The sequence below is a fragment of the Lithobates pipiens genome, unplaced genomic scaffold, assembly GCF_037356315.1.
Source record: "Lithobates pipiens isolate NorthernLeopardFrog02 unplaced genomic scaffold, aLitPip1_a1.2 Scaffold_1, whole genome shotgun sequence".
NCBI classification, from domain to species: Eukaryota; Metazoa; Chordata; class Amphibia; order Anura; family Ranidae; genus Lithobates; species Lithobates pipiens.
Genome location: NW_027507685.1, coordinates 67,316,434 through 67,334,335, shown reverse-complemented (window position 1 = coordinate 67,334,335; position 17,902 = coordinate 67,316,434). Strand labels below are relative to the sequence as shown.

At 40.0% G+C, this 17,902-nt stretch overlaps 1 protein-coding gene across 1 annotated transcript in view; it reads left to right on the top strand.

The window, feature by feature from the left end:
- Nucleotides 1-2,242: 2,242 nt before the first annotated feature.
- The window catches only part of LOC143988167 (immunoglobulin kappa light chain-like), a 34,200-nt gene continuing 18,540 nt past the window's right edge, over nucleotides 2,243-17,902 (top strand). Inside the window, exons 1-2 of the mRNA XM_077487530.1 lie at nucleotides 2,243-2,340; nucleotides 15,982-16,350. Coding sequence (XP_077343656.1) covers nucleotides 2,301-2,340; nucleotides 15,982-16,350 — 409 coding nt within the window. The 5' untranslated portion in view covers nucleotides 2,243-2,300. The remainder of the gene's footprint in view (nucleotides 2,341-15,981; nucleotides 16,351-17,902) is intronic.

Sequence of the window (17,902 nt, the reverse complement as noted above, 5' to 3'; positions counted from 1 at the left end):
CACAGCAGCCCATTCAAAGGAATGGTCTGCCGTGCCTGCGCAAACATGCGCTGCAAACCCACATAGATGTGTCCCAGGCCTAAAGCGTTAGTAAAGTCCTTTTTTTTTTAATGAAAAAGCTGTACCTCCTGCAGGTTTAACCGCTTGCCTACTGGGCACTTTCACCCCCTTCCTGCCCAGGCCAATGTTCATCTTTCAGCGCTCTCACACTTTGAATGACAATTGCGCGGTCATACAACACTGTATCCATATGACATTTTTATCTACAAACATGTATTTTTTTCACCTTCACTGAAGGGCCACACTGATCAGGGCACTGATGATTAGTGCCCTGATCAGTGCAGATGTCCCCTTTCACACAACCCGGTTACAGGCTCTCTCCTCTCCTTGCACTGTGACAGTGCAAGGAAAGGAATGCCGATAAACGGCAAGTGTGTTTACATCATGATCATTTGTAATTGGACACAGCGGATCATGTCACATGGTAAAGAGCTGCTGTGATTGGCTCTTTACCCCAATCTGTGATCAGCTGTGTCATAGAGTGGGCTGGGTGTGCACCGCCGTGAGCATGGTTTTGGGAGAATGTCAATAGACACCCTTCCAGAACTGGACCACGCCATTGAACCACTTCATTATATATTACAATATAACAATAGAAATAATGCACTTCAATTACCCTGACACCATATCAACCATATGCCGTGATGATTGAAGCGCCAACACCAGCCACTGCCCCGACAAATTGCCCACTAAAAATTGCTTACCACACCCCCGTGCCTGCAAAAAGGTTGGTGACCGCTGCTATGGGCTCTAGCCCCAGATCTTTTGCAGACCTAGCAACGCCCCCGCTGGTTTCTCCTGTTGATCTTTACAATGATGCTGTATCCTGTACAAAGTTGAAGATCTACAGCAGGAGGAGTCAATGAGAACAACAGGAGACAAAAGCTAAGCATTCTGTTGCTCATTTTCATGTTAGTCTGGTTCCAATTTGCGTTACAGACAATGTTGCTTTAAAGTATAACTAAAGGCAAAACTTTTTTTTTGGACAGTGGAGGGGGATTAAAACCCCTGTCAATTTGTATTGCTGTCTGTGTCTCCATCAGGGAGATTCATTCTCTCTATTTGTCCTGTTTACCATTAGCAGCAAAAGTCAAAGTAAAACAAAACACACATTTTGGGTTGTCCCCAGAAAAGTAATAGAGGGGAAGTTTTCCAATGGGGACACTAGTTCTGGTAAACTGGTGTTCCCCAAGGATTTTACTTAATCTGGGGGGATTATGCCTCACTTCCCGATTTGGCTATGGTACTGGAAGTGAAGGTAAATCTTCCCAAAGGGGCTCAGATGGCAAAAAATAAACTGATAGGGGCTATAACCCTCCCGTACTCTATCCAAAATGTAAAATAAGTTTTGACTTTAGTTCTACTTTATAGCTATGTCCATGTAGACAGCAGAGGGGCCATAAACCCCCCTTCACCAGCTGCCAACCACCAAGTAAACATGGCGGGTGCTTAGGTGAGTATACACTGCCATGCTGCCATGGACGTGATGCTTAGCTTTTTGGTGTGACAGTTTTAACTGCCATGCAGCATGTTGACAGGTGCTACCTGTCAAACTCTATTATTGAAATCAATGTAAGCCATGAACTTGCTATATGTCTTTTTAAATGCATGATCCAGCTTTCAGGGAAAAAGCAAAAAATAAAAATAAAGCTGGCATTCAGGAGGCACCTTCTGAACACCTGCAAACTTTCTATAAAATACGATCGCCCACAGATCATTTTTAAGCGGGATGTTAGCATTGCTGCACTTGTGGAAGAGGCCTAGGAAAATATAGCACAAGAAAGCCCTCTTCATCTGATACGCAATTTGCCTGGCTGTCATGCTGAACCTTAAAATTCTGCACTTTTGCTCACTGGCCTGGAACAAATAAAGAATTTAAGCATAAGGCCAGTTATGGGAGCTCTTATTTTTCTTTCATCGCAACAGAGTTACTTTAAATTCGAATAAGTGAGAATGCTATTACTTTAAAAATTATGAAGCACCTTGAACATTTTAAAAGGCTTAGAGTAAACCAACAGTGTTCAAGTAGCTTTACCTCAACAGGTGTTGGTGTTTTGAAGTTACAATCATAGAATGTGCTGATTGGTTTAGAAGGTCTAGATTTCGATCCTTTTATGGCCAGCTTGTTGCTGTGATGGCAGGAAATAATAAAAGAAAATGCAACATTTTAAAGTAGGGTGCTATAGGAGGCGACCAAAAACTCTTGTCTCACATCTTTGCCACAATAACAACTAAACACAATGAAATACTTAATGGTCCTTTCTATTTTCTTCATTGCAGGTCAGTAAATTTCATCACTTTAGCTTCACAAAGTACTTTTAGACATAGAGTTAAGGACGACTAAATCATAATTGTTTAATTAGTCTGAGCAGGACATATTAATAAACATTTTTTACAATTTTTTTTAAATGTATATCTTGCTTAAAAATGGGAAATGTTCATTTTATTCTTGTTGCCATGACGGTGACAGCTTATGGGTTTCTAGTTAGTTTTAGATTACTGTAAACTGTTGAAAAAACAGGCAATAGATCTACATCATAAATGTATGCATTTATCATTGGGCACAATTAATATAGGCTTATTGGACCCGTGTAGGTAATATACACAGTTTTTTTTAGGGTTTTGAATGCTCTGTTTTTGATCTTTTAAGTGATGGGAAGATATACAAATCTTTCACGTATGTGCTCTGCATTCAGTAGTCATTCAGTTTGGGAAATGGTTTGTAGAAACTCCCTGTGGCACACAGCTTGTTCAAGGAGAGGCCGATGTCTTAACAACCACTGTTTTCAGCAGGACATCTGGCCATATATAGCCACCCTTAATATGTACTGAAAAGTTACAAAGCATGAATTCAGATCTGAAGACCGCAAATATAATTTTTTTTATTAAAATGGCTTAGATAATTGTATAAATAAATATGGCAAAATATATTAAAACTATCCCAAAAATGAACAAAATTTTAAAGTGAACTTTATTGCTTTACACAGACATAGTCTACCTTTTTTGTTAAAATTTTATGGACAGGACATATTTAGGAACTTTGGCCATTTCTTATTTCATAATTTTACTTTGCTAGTACATAACATAACGGCAAAGGTAGAACCTTTGCTCTTGGAATTTTTCTACCATGCAAAAGCCAATATATACAGGATAAATATATATATATATATATATATATATATATATATATTTATTTCTCATAACATAGCAAAAACACTTTAGTCATGCACATATGTATGCTTGCTTGTATTATAAGGATCATAAGGATCAGTTCACAAAGCTAACACACCAGGAAAGTATCCTGATTTTCAAAAAACGTGACAGTTATTTTTTAATGGAATCCAATGTGGCTTAAAATTAATAGTCACATGGCTGAAATAAGATACTTATCCTCATTTAAAGTTTTGTGAATTGAGCCTAAAGCAAATCAACTATAATTCATACATACTTTATCATTAATTGAAATATGTTTGTGGTCTCTGCAACTATCAGGAGTTAAACAATTTAATAAATAGTGTCTTGTTCCTCAACTAATTTACTTGCTTTGTTTTCATAACTCACATTTTTATTAAAATAAATAAAATTCGAATTTGCTAAAATAATATATAAATTAAATGATTAATTTTTAATTTTTACAATGTACGTATTATACTAAAGTATTATATTCGTTTTCATCATGCAGGTTGCATACTAAAAATGTTAGTACTGATATAAAATATGACATCATTAAATATTTGTGGTAAACATAAAGTCTATTTATTTATTTAACTGCCATAAAATGCTAGACTTTGATACTTTCTTTTTTATGTAATTTAACTGATTTTATTTAGATTTATTTTATTACTTAATATTTATATAATGCAGGCGTTTTAGTGATTTTTAAAACAAAACTATACAATGTATGCAGGGTGTCTTTTCGTTATACTTATAATATACACAGTTAAAATGTTTTCTGTAGCATATTATGAACATGCAATATAGTGATAGAATAATAAGTAAGTACTGTGCCAGCATAATTTTAACTATAAAGAATGAATCTAAAAAATGTTTTTTTTTATTTTTTATTTTGAAACAAGTGCTGATTTATAACTGGAAAGGAAAAAGCTATATGGTTTATTAGTAAGGTCAGCAGTAAGATCAAAAGGGCATTTTTAATTTAATTAGGTCAGACAAATTAAATCATTATTATTGACACGTGAGGGCCTGAAAATCCATAGAAGCTGCTAAATAATAAACACATATTTGCATCTATGGCATTTATAGGACAGGTAACAAAACCAACAATGGGTGAAATGACAGTAACATAAATAATAAATGATACATGTAAAATAGTAATATGACAAACTGGATATTAAAGTCCTAGAGAATATTCTTACCAAAAAATGCCAGAAATTCTAAAAGTTATTTAAACAAATCATGTTCATTATTTAAACACATGGCTCAAAAGGCGAAATTAAGTAATTTGGTTTTAAGTCAATAAAAATATGTAGAAATACTTTAGAGAAATTGTGTTTTTTCATTTTGCCAATAAATATTTTGTCTTATCTAGATTTTAGGTTTCAGTCATACTGCTAACAAGATATCATGATGTTTAAAACATGTCTTGGTTAACTGTATATTTAAAAATATAAATGGTAAAATAAAGAAAGCTCTAGCAATTAAAATATGTAATGCCAAAATGCAATGTCTAAGAGTATGTTATGGTGAAATGTGCCACAGTACGAATAAAGATTGGATTGATAACACCAAACAAAAGAGCCTGTGGAAGTATAAGAAAGCTGTGAAAATAAATAACCATTTTCCCTCAAAAGTGTAAAGTGAAGAGTGAAAAAGTTGAATATCCCACAGACTTTTTGTTCAACATTTACCTCATAAAATGTAATGGCAAGATTTCCATATATAGGTTTTGCTACATCCAAGACAACAAAGCCTTCCTACTTTTAATTCCAGCCACACACCCCATTTTTTTGCTATTTTAGCACTATGAAGAAAATATCAGCCGTACATAAAACATGTTTATTTAACTTTGTAATGTTCATAACAGTAGTTTTATAGAGTGGAGAATTCTCATAGACATGTGTTAATAATTATAAGTAATATGAATTCAATAGATTTACATTTTTCTATTTGTGCTAAAAAGGTTCTTGTTAGAAAACAAAAATACAACTACCACATCTATGAACTGATAAGCTTCAATATAAAATTATATGTTTTCAAATAAATAAAAAGCATAGAATCCACTTTCCACAGGTTGATTTTATCAACATATAGATAAATAATTACTGATTCGTCAATCAGACCGGATACCTCCTAAACTCAGAACAATCACTATGAAAAAAGTTTTGGGTGGTGGAATAAAGAGATGTCGCAGAAAAGCAATAGGGAGGGTCAACCACGGCATATAGTATCAAAGGGTAGCTTTGTTTGTGTTACCGTGACACAATTGTGGACACCATCCAGCCGGAGTACCCAACAGTAAAAACCACACAAAGATTTTGACAACGTTGTCACAATATGGTGGCAATCTTGGGGCCCCACACACACATACACATACATTGACCAGCTAAAGAAAAGATGGTGCTGCTATTTGGAGTTTAAACAAAAGATAAGGCTTAATCCTGGGTATTCAATCGTAGTAAAACTACACATGCTGCATGTCATAAAAGGGGAAATCACTGGATGAATGCATATTGCTTGAAACCTATACATAGGTTGATTGTTTTGTACGTATGTGGGTTACAGTGCCCCTTTGGCCAATAAAGCATATCAAGCAGTTCACAGTTCAAATAAATCCACTAAGTATCAACAGGTAGTTAGAAAGGGAAGGAAAAAGGAGAGAAGGATATATGGTTTGCCCAGAGGCTCTCACCACTCCACACCACAGTATAGTGGCTGCTTCAGCTGATGGTGAATAGTCTGTTCCCCTCTGAAGTTGGCCTGTTGATAGATACTGTATCAACTTATGGCTGGATGCTGATAATGTCCGTCAGTCTGGTGTGGAGCGACTGTGTTCAGAGACTTCTGGTCAGGTGTCAGAGAAACTGGCTACGGTGGCCCATAGGTAGATACAAATGCAGACTTGTTCATTCAGTTCCTATGTAGATGGCAATACGAGATTACCTCACACATTAGCTGGAGCGCATGGTAGAGCGCGGGCGGAGATGTAAATTATCTTGCCTACATCAACACGTTTCGCACACGTGACCATGCGCTTTGTCAGGGCATTGGATGTAAATTATCTTCATCTTTTTAAAGGGACAATTGTCCAATCAGCATCAGCAATAATGCAGTTATTAAAAAGACAGGTAGCTAAATTAGAGAGAAATATATAAAGGAAGATTCTCGATATTGACCATTCAGTTATACCCTAATGTCCTATTAGATCTACAAGGGGCAATGGCAAGAGTCCAGGTCACTGGTAAGTAGCCTGATCATAGGCGTTAGGCTCTAACCAGTTAGATGGACCAAGTTATTTGGGTAACAATTTTCTAGCAGCACAGTGAATGAATACTAGATTATGGCTCAAGAGAGATTTTAAGACTCAACTCAATATTTAAGCCTTTAGGCTGTAAAGTATTGAGCCTGAATATCCAGGATTTTTCTTTCCTAAGTAGGATGGGGTCATAATCGCCTCTATGGTCTCTTAGGTTGAGGGCAAAAAAGCCCTTTACCCTCAGGCCCATTTGTTTTCCTCCGTGGTACTGTATAAAATTTTGGGCCACTGGGGTGTCCTCCTTTTGCTTTATTCTCTTAAGGTGTTCACCGAACCTGATACGAAGTTGGCATTTTGTTTGGCCAATGTACAGTTTTTTGCACGGGCACTCCAGAATATAGAGAACCCATGCTGTGGCACAGTTCATAAAGTTCTTACCCTCATATTCATGCTTCCCTTCAGAGTCGGTGAAGACCCTTGAGCGTTCAACGTAACTGCACATCCCACAGTGGCCGCAGGGATACTTACCCTTCAGTCTGGCCATATCAGTGAGCCAATTTCTATTCTGTGGATGGATAAACTCAGACTTAACCAGTGTATCATCTAAGTTCCTTGCTTGGTTTGCTACCATATGGAGCCTAGAGCCTCCATGCACTTAGAGCATGTCAGGATATGCCAGTTGTCCCATAGGATCAAGTCAATCTAGTCCCACGGTGCACCGTATTGTGTTATTAGCCTCACAGACCCCTCTGATTCAACAGTTGTTGTATCTAGAGTCAATAGAAGATCAGCCTTGATCTTTTGTCCAGCAATTTTCCTGGCTCTTCTGAGGGTACGGTGGAAGTAGCCTCTTTCCCTAAATCTTCCATACAGCAGATCTGATTCACATTGATAGTCTTCCTTTGTGTAGCAGTTACTACGTATCCTAAGGAACTCTCCTACCGGGATCCCTGGTCTGGGATGGTGGCTATATGCTGAGAGGAGGTTGTTAGCTGCTGTTTTTTCTCTATAGGTTTTGGTTACCAATTTACCCTTTTCTAATCGAATGGAAAGGTCAAGGAAAGAAATTTCATGGGGATCCACCACATAGGTTAGATGTATGTTTCGAGTGTTTTGGCCTAATTCAGACATAAAATCCACCAATTTAGTGCTGGAACTCTCCCAGACCATTAAAATATCGTTGATGTACCTTAGCCAGGTGCAGGCTTAAAAGTCCCCCTCCTCCCACCATCCTAGATGGAGGCAGGCATAGGCAGGCTCAGGGTGCCCCCATGGAGGTACCAATTAGTTGCTGGTAATTGTGTCCCAAGAATTGGAAGAAGTTAAGTTTCAATGCCAGTTCAAGAAGCTCAATGCCAAACTCATTCTGTGCCCCCATGGTGGGGATTTTTTTCTCCAGAAAATAATACACAGAGGAAATACCCCATTTATGTGGTATAAATGTATATAATGCCTCCACGTCGATCCCAACAAGGAAGACGTCCCCAAGAAAGGTCAAGTCCTTGATTTTATTTAGCACAGCATCTGTATCACGTACGTATGAGGGTAATGTTCTCACCAGATCCTTTATAAGGGATTCTATATACTTTCCATATATATATATATATATATATATATATATATATATATATACTTTTGAGAGTGGGCCCTTATTGCAGAGACAGTTGGCCGCTCTGGGGGGTCCTCCTAGTTTTTATGGATCCTTGGAATGAATAAAACATTGGGGTATTAAAATCATCCACTTTTAAGTAATTCAATTCTTTTTTAGTAAGTAGGTCCACCTAAAAGGCCCACTGGAGCTTGTCATTAATGAGTCCGACTAGTGATGGAAAGGGGTTGAAGTCCAGTTTGCTATAGGTGGATTTATCTGACAGGAGGCGGCGCACCTCATTCCCATATTTGTCATTTGACAGAAACAGCACATTGCCCCCTTTGTCACTTGGTTTTAGAACTATGCTATCAGCATTCTGGAGTTCTTGCAGTGCTAGTCGTTCAGTCAAGGAAAGATTATCGGTAGCTGTTAATGTCTAGTCCACCTTCTCAAGGTCCTCCTCGACCAAGTCCAGAAAAACACCCAGCCATTTATTCTTTCTAAATTGAGGCATGGATGTTGATCGTATTTTAAGGTTGGAGTTCCTTCTCCAGAGTATTGTATATATGGTTTCATCATCCTCCGATGATGGTCCACCCTCCTCCAGTAATGACACTAATGGTTCAATGGCTTCTATATCTTTTTTGTTGATTTCCTGAGTGGGTTCGTCATTAGCCTGTTTCTCTGAGTAGAGTATCTTGTAGTACACTTTTCTCAGGAATAGGCAGAGGTCCTTATAGATCTCAAAGTGATCCATTCTGGATGTAGGCGAGAAGGACAATCCCTTTCTCAGGAGATCAAGATGTCTATCTTCAAGTTTGAAATCTGAGAGGTTAATAACCTTCATGTCATCAAGGGAAGTGATATCGGATATGGGGTTGTTCAACGGGGATATTTCTGGCTCCTGGTAGTGGTCCGATACATTCTCCCAGGATCCCCTGTTTCCTTGTGTCGTCCTCTCCCTTTTCCCCTTCCTCCTTCTGTTGTACCTGCTTTGCCTCCTTTTAGCATGCCCCTGGATTGAGGAGGATCCTCCAATTCAAGTAGGTCCTTTCAGTAGACATGTGCACTCGTTTTCGTCCGAATGCATTTTCGTCCGAATTTCAGCTATTTTCGTTTTGACAAACGATAACGAAAGCACAAAATCCGAAAAACGAAAGATCCGACATAAATAAATGCTTTATTTTCGTTTTCATTGTTACAACAGTTCGATATAGAATAGGAGATTCGACATGACTCTGACAACAATCTGTGTCTATAGAACCTGTGTTCGAATGTGCCTAACCTTACCTCTATTAGTCCAAGATTATATAGAGAAAATATTCGACAGAGAAAAAAGATTTGACAGAGAGAAAAGATTCTGCAAGATACTGTCCTAAAAAGTGTTTGGGGACCCGGGTCCTGCCCCAGGGGACATGGATCAATGCAAAAAAAAGTTTTAAAAACGGCCGTTTTTTCGGGAGCAGTGATTTTAATAATGATTAAAGTGAAACAATAAAAGTGTAATATTCCTTTAAATTTCGTAGGGGGGGGGGGGTGTTGTCTATAGTATGCCTGTGAAGGGGCACATGTTTCCCGTGCTTAGAATTGTCCCTGCACAAAGTGTCATTTATGCAGGAAAAAAAGTCCTTTAAAATCACTCGCAGCTATTATGAATTGTCGGCTCCCGTAATACAGAGAACACTCATTGAAAGTCATTGATAAAAAAAAAAAAAAATAAATAAAAAAAAAAAACGTGGGGGTCCCCCAAATTTAATTACCAGGCCCTTCAGGTCTGGTATGGATATTAAGGGGAACCCTGCCTCAAATTTAAGAAAAAATTTGACGTGGGGTTCCCTCTAAATATCCATAACCAGACCCTTCAGGTCTGGTATGGATATTAAGGGGAACCCCGCGTCAAATTTAAAAAAAAATTGACGTGGGGTTCCCCCTAAAAATCCATACCAGACCCTTTATCCGAGCACGCAACCTGGCAGGCCGCAGGAAAAGAGGGGGGGACGAGAGAGCGGCCCCCCCTCCCTCCTGAACCGTACCAGGCCACATGCCCTCAACATTGGGAGGATGCTTTGGGGGTCTGTGACCCCTCAAAGCACCTTGTCCCCATGTTGATGAAGACAAGGGCCTCATCCCCACAACCCTGGCCGGTGGTTGTGGAGGTCTGCGGGCGGGGGGCTTATCAGAATCTGGAAGCCCCCTTTAACAAGGGGACCCCCAGATCCCGGCCCCCCCCTGTTTGAAATGGTAAGGGGGTACAAAAGTACCCCTACCATTTCACAAAGAAAGTGTAAAAAATGGTTAAATAAAACAAACACACTTTTGAAAAATTCCTTTATTAAAAATAAAAAAATAAAAAAAAGATTCCAGCGGCGGTAATCCACTCTTGCTATCCAGCGACGGACGGTCATCTCTCCAGCGATGTCTCATCTCATCCAGCGCAGCGCAGCATCCTTCTTCTGTCTCCGTGTAGGAGACACTGCAGGCATTCCGGCGGCTGACGTTTCTTATATACGGAGGGCGGGGCCACCCGTCACCTGACCCCACCCCCCTCTGACGCAAGGGGAAACCCGGGGTTCCCTGTGACGTATGGGTGACCCCGCACCCCTCTGATGTAACACAGGCAGGTTTCCGTTACATCAGAGGGGGGCGGGGTCACCTATACGTCACGGGGAACCCCGGGTTTCCCCTTGCGTCAGAGGGGGGCGGGGTCAGGTGACGGGTGGCCCCGCCCTCCGTATATAAGAAACGTCACGTACGGTTCAGGAGGGAGGAGGGGCCGCTCTCTCGTCCCCCCCTCTTTTCCTGCGGTCTGCCAGGTTGCGTGCTCGGATAAAGGGTCTGGTATGGATTTTTAGGGGGAACCCCACGTCAATTTTTTTTTTAATTTGACGCGGGGTTCCCCTTAATATCCATACCAGACCTGAAGGGTCTGGTTATGGATATTTAGGGGGAACCCCACGTCAAATTTTTTCTTAAATTTGAGGCAGGGTTCCCCTTAATATCCATACCAGACCTGAAGGGCCTGGTAATTGAATTTGGGGGACCCCCACGCTTTTTTTTTAATTTATTTATTTATTTTTTTATCAATGACTTTCAATGAGTGTTCTCTGTATTACGGGAGCCGACAATTCATAATAGCTGCGAGTGATTTTAAAGGACTTTTTTTCCTGCATAAATGACACTTTGTGCAGGGACAGTTCTAAGCACGGGAAACATGCGCCCCTTCACAGGCATACTATAGACAACCCCCCCCTACGAAATTTAAAGGAATATTATACTTTTATTGTTTCACTTTAATCATTATTAAAATCACTGCTCCCGAAAAAACGGCCGTTTTTAAAACTTTTTTTTGCATTGATCCATGTCCCCTGGGGCAGGACCCAGGTCCCCAAACACTTTTTAGGACAGTAACTTGCAAATTAGCCTTTAAAATGAGCACTTTAGATTTTGAACGTTGGAGTCCCATAGACTTTAATAGGGTTCTAAAGTATGCTATATACTAGCTCCGTCGAATCTTCTTTATACATTCGACAGACACCATAAGCCTTCAAAGACAGATTCGACCGTGATTCATGTGGATTTTCGGACGAATGCAATTTTTGAACGAAAAACAAAATAAATAAAAACTAATTTCGGGAGTAACTAAATAAATTAAGTTTTCAGATGAAAACGAAATTCCGAAACGAAATATTTTACTCTGCACATGTCTACCTTTCAGTAGTGAAGATGAATCACACCGCTCTGTCACTTTTTTAGAGAAGGTGATTTCTGCAGAGGCTGATATGCAAATAAATTATATTACATACAGTCTCTATACACAAGCATACCATGTAAATGCTCAATGGAATTGTCTAGGGAAAACCCCTTTTCCCCTGTTTAGAATGTTGCAAGGACTGTGTTCTTCTAGTGATTGACTCTCTGGGGTTAATTTACTAAAACTGGAGAGTGCAAAATGAGGTGCAGCTCTGCATAGAAACAAATCCGCTTTCAATATTTTTTTTGTTAAATGGTAATTGATCACTTTTGGGTAAGTTGAATTTTACCTGCTGCAAGATCATCCCTATGGGCAGGATTTTTTGTCGCTGCTTAGCAGGGCAGGGGTTCATTGTCCAAGGCACTATATCCATTTAACGGGGGAGCTTAGGTCTGACCTGTTGGTTTGGGAGCGTTTCTTGGAAAATTACAATGGGCGGTCATTGTGGATGGAGGGTCCCATTAGCAAAGTGGATATGGACCTTTTCACAGATGCGGTAGGTTTGGCTGGTTATGGAGCCTACGTCCAGGGGCAATGGAGCACTGAGCCATGGCCTGAGGAATGTCGGTTGGCCGACTTGCTGAGAAACTTAGTGCTGTTGGAACTATTTCCTATAGTTCTTGCGGTCGAGATTTTGGGTTATGCTTTTGTGAACAAGAAGGTCAGGTTTCACTGCGATAATATGGTGGTGGTCATGGCTATCAACAGTGTGTCTGCATCTTCACCCAGAGTTACCAGGCTTTTCTTGTACCTGGTTATGCTTTGCTTACGTTTAAATGCCTTTGTTTATGCTGTCCATATCCCAGGTACATCCAACAAACTAGCAGATTCTTTATCTCGCTTTCAGTGGGACAAGTTTTGCAGGTTAGCACCAGAAGCAGAACAACATGGATTTCCTTGTCCTCGGCAAATGTGGGGGATTACGCTGGAATCGCCGCAGGTCTGATTTGCAATTCGTTGGCTGCTACAACATGGGCAGCATATTCAAAAGGTATGGAAGAAATGGTTTGCTCTGCTGGAGGAGGTAAGTGTGGGAAGCGGTGACTTTGATCTGGGTTCCGTGGTCTTATACTTCATCCGTCGCAACTTTGTAGAGAGTACTTCAGCGTTGTTGGTTGGGCGCAAGTTAGCGGGTTTTGCATTTTTGTTTAAATTGGGGGGGGGGGGAAAGTAGTCGATTTCACAAAGTCTTTTTTCGGTACATCAAGTGCTTAATGGTTACCGCATTGGCTGCCGTGCTAGCAACATGCGCAGGCTAGTCTAATTTTCGGTGTTACACTCGGTCCTGGGGCAGTTGCCTGGTCTGTATTCGTCTACTTATGAGGTTCTTTTGTTCCGAGCAGCCCTTTTGGTTGCCTTTTTTGGGGCGCTGCAAATTAGTGAATTGGCGAGTCTTTCAACGTCGGTGCCCGGAGGCTTGCTGGCAGGAGACATGGCTTGCGGGGCTGATTCAGTTTAGCTTGTGATACGATGGTCCAAGATGGACCAAAGAGGCAGGGATATGTGGGTCATATTATTTTGTGGAAATTGCCCTGGTATATGCCAGGTCTTGATGGTGGAGGAATTCTTAAAAGTTTAGCTGCAGGTGTATGGTCCTTTGCTGCTGCACAGGGACGGCGCTTTGCTGTCCAAATTCTGATTTGCGGTGGTATTTCGAAAATGACTCCTGGAATCTGATTTCAATCCGAAGGAATATTCTTCCCATTCTTTTCACATTGGTGCAGCCACCGAGGCATTACCTTGGGGGTTGGATGCAGGTGATATTAAACGCATCGGTAAGTGGGAGATGGATAGGTACAAGTTATATGTCTGTCCTCATTTTATCTGTACTCTGTCTCTTTTTCTCTTTTATTAGTGTTGTTTGCATGTAGTCTGTGTGAGTCTGCTGCATTGTTCTGTGTTTTCATTTCAGTTCTTCCAGGATGCCTCGTCTGGATTGTGGGGCATTCATACGTGTTCTGGGGGACCAGGAGGGCTGACATGCATCCAAACAGCAGGCAGTTGGGACTATCCAGGGAGGTGGACACTGTCAGGTGGATAGGCCTGCCGGGTATTACCCGAGGTCCACTGTTTTGCCTGATTACACCTGGAAGTTCTGGTTATGCATGTAGGAGGCAATTATTTGGGACGCCATAACATACGGGAACTCATTCGGGACATCAAATATGACTTTTTGAGGCTCCATTTGTATTTGACCTCCGTGTTACATCGTTGTGTAGACATCGTTGCCCGCACATCTTGGCGGGCGGCGCTGTCCATGGAAGGTATAAACAGGGCACGCATCAAGGTCAACAAGGCAGTAGGATGTTTCTTTGTCAAGAATGGGGGCCTAGTGGTTAGACATTGTGAGCTGGAGTGGGAGACTTGGCACTACCTGTGGGGGGATGGTGTGCATCTGAACACAGTTGGCACCAATCTCTGGACTTTGGGCCTGGAAGATGATGTGCAGCATGCATTTAGGTTTTGGAGGTGTGCACAATTATAAGGCTTTACACTTGTGGTACAGTGGCTGTTGGGACCCCTTGGATGGGGTTAAAAAATCTGTCGGTGGGATACAAGTGGGGAAGCATCATTGGTATGGTGTACTCTGGTTGGGTGTGGTCTTCTAAGAGGGACCAGGTATTGGTAGACCTGTAGGGTCTGTGGGGCAAGTGTTAATGTCCCCGATTCGGTGTTCTCACAGCTGGGGACATCTAGTTTTGGTTTAGGTTACTCGTAAAAGTGTTAATTATTAATTTTGTTGTTTAACATCTAACAGGGGACTGATAGATGTGCTAGTAGGATTTAAATACACTAACAAATTGAAGCCAAATTTCAGCTAATACTTTATAAGCAGTTACAGCAAACATTTTTTTCCTCTTGGAATAAAAGTTTTACATAAACAAAGGCTGATCATTTTAAGTACCCATGTCAGTAGTAAATGGTTTGTCTCAACCCTCTAACTGATACATCTTCATAACAGCTTGTTCTTTTGAAAAACAACAGACTTAAAGCGGAGTTCCACCCACATTTCCATTTTTGCACCATCCGCTTCATAGCAGCATGTTAAAACCAGATTGGATGGTTTTTTTTTGGCTTCCATGAAGTAATCTGTTTTCTTCCTGTTTAGCACCACTGCCGCGACGTACTTAATTTCTGTGATTGGATCGTACACCCCCGTGCTGCCTTCTGGGATCTGTGTATGTCCCAGAAGACGACGGGACCATTCAGAAAGCGCTGCACGACTCATGCATGTGCAATAGGAAACCAGCTGTGAAGCCTAAAGGGACAGATCGGCTTGGGGTGCTGACATCGCTGGATCCCTGGACAGGTAAGTGCCCTTATATTAAAAGTCAGCAGCTACAGTATTTCAGGTTAACAACATTTTAAGGAAACACTTGTAAACAGCACTGTAAAAGTTTGCCCCACTTCCTCCCACCATAGTTTAGCAACATAGGTTACTTTCTGTGATTGGAGGAATCCTTAATTTTTATCAAGAGGAAGGGGATTGGTTGCTTGTTGATAAAAGTAAGTTCTGCAAAGGCTGAAGTACAAATAACTTCTATCCTCTGTGGTGAGAGATACACAGGCAAGCCATGTGATTGCTTAATGGAGTTTCTCCTTTCCTAGGGGGAACACGGGGCAGAAACTGTGTTGCTCTAGGGATTGGTTCTCTGTATCTTGGGCTACTTAAAGAGACTCTTATCGGGACTGACTATTAGACTTGCTTAAGATGCTTCACCTAAGGAATGTGATTACTGTTGAACTGAGTTACGGATTCGAAGATCAAGATGTTATGTTCTGCATTTAAAAGGATTTAAGTGAACACTCTACAGCACTATATGAAGCAATGTGCATTTTATCTCCAGCGTTGGTAACAAAGAATATGCTCCATGGGAAGTGAAATGAGGGCTAGAAGAAAATTTCCAGGCATAAAGCAAATGGGTTTCAAATACCTTTGGAAGGTAAAGTATAGATGAGGCCTTTGGCACTGATAAGTACCATGAACAACAACTATGATCAGTCAAGAATTTTTTGTTAACTCAAATTACATTTTCGTTTTTTGGGTCTTGTAACTGTGAATAATGATCTTATTGGTGAAACCCATACTTGTTTTTATGGTTTAGATAAATTCACCTTTTCCATTTACCCTTCTTTTTTTTGCAGATCTTGCTGTACCCAAGCAAATGTCTACCCCTTCACTGGAGCAACCTCTTCCTTCCATTAGCAGCACTGGAAAAAGTCCTACTTTAAAATGCATCATGAAAGTTAGCAAAGTGTCTAACCATGTGCTGTCCTGGTATCGTCAAACTGAAGGAAATGGGATACAATTTCTTGTGAGTCACAGGGATAAGAATCGCCCAGCTTATGGAGAAGGAATTGCAGAAAGATTCATCCCTGAGCTTGAGGAGTCTACAAATACCTTCACTCTTACTATTGGGATTGCAGAAAAGAGTGATGAGGGCTTGTACTACTGCGCAGTGTGGTACTCCAACCAGTACATCTTTGGGCAAGGCACAGATGTCAAGGTTCAGGGTAGGAGAACATTTCTTCTCATGATTTTTACTTTGAAGTACATTTATTAATGTTATTATTATTCCTTTTAGTTATTTATATTGCTTCTTCATCTCCAATAACTCTAAAGAAAGTACATGAAGCCAACAAGGGTGAACAATATGTATAATAAAAATATATAAGAGAAGTTCAAATAACTAGAACATATTGCTGTAGCAAAACCAACTGTATGCAGCAATAACAATGATGGGGAGATAAGTATGCCAGTTCTATGAGCATAAGAGAGTTTGCTGTTGTGCAAGAAGATACATACTTCCCTAAAATGCAGATTTCAGGTTATCTTTTCTGTGCAGCCTTTAAAGGTTTCAAAATGTTCTCACCTCTGTAACTGGCCACCAGTGTATGCACAGCCTAAACTCCATTTAAACTCCATTTGCTTCAACAGCAAAGGTCATCATCAACAGACAGACAAACTGCATACAGGTTTTCCATTGAAGTGAATGACCTTTTAGTAACACTGTGGTGAGCATTAGGTATAGGAGTTGAAAGAAGGGTTGCTGTTCTGTGCTTTGCCTAACAAAGATCACTTGTCAGCTGCATCAGAACTAGAATACTTTAAAAAGAAACTAAAATGATTTGGGGTCAATATTTTTTTTTATAGTTTTTTTTTTTAAATGTATGTATTAAATTGTTTTTTTATATCTTTTTTTTTACTACTATTCAGTTTTGCATTTTTCTAATGCAAAATGTAATGTAATATGCGAGTAAAGGCTAAAATAATTCTGTTTAAAAACATTGCCTTCCCCTCCTCATGTCTATGCTACATGCTGTTTGAAAATGAGATCAATGTAAATAATTTTTTTTTTTTTATCAGCTTTTGTGCAGTCACAAGATTAAAAAACGGTGGCATTCCCAAGTCAGTAAGTGCTTGACAACATATCTGAATTCACAGAGCCATGATGTCACCAGCCAGGTTGCCCCTCCATTGACGCATTCCCTCCTAATGTTTTTAACCAGGCTTATATTAGCCTTCACTTCACGGTTTCAAAGCACTATGGGTTGCCTAAAGAGCTAGCACAGCAGAGTTGCTTGCTTTGGCTCTCAAATGGTCTGATATAAACATTGGACAGAGTTGTGTAATTAGAATTCTTTCATCAAAGAAACAAACTGAGAGCCTTTAAATATGATAAGTACTCACCTACTAGTTCATATTAAACTAATAAATAAATAATGTGCAAAGGTACTATATATTCCCTTTAATAGCAATTATGCAGATAATGCTAATCACATAATCTGACTTAGAGCTCACCACCAGAAGTAGTTTATATACAATAAATCCATATGTGAAATACAATAATCAAAATTTTAAAAAGCAAGTAAGTACAAGGGGGAAAGTCACATCAAAATTGTTGTTATGAAAATGTTACAATAAAAGCTGAAAAATGTGCCTTTTCACAAAAGTTTACCTTTAGCAATACGGCTTTTATAAAGAAAAAAAAACTACTGAACATTTATAAAATGCAGTAAAGTGTTGCACAAAATGTGTTGGCTTTGGAAGTTTCAAGCTTATAGG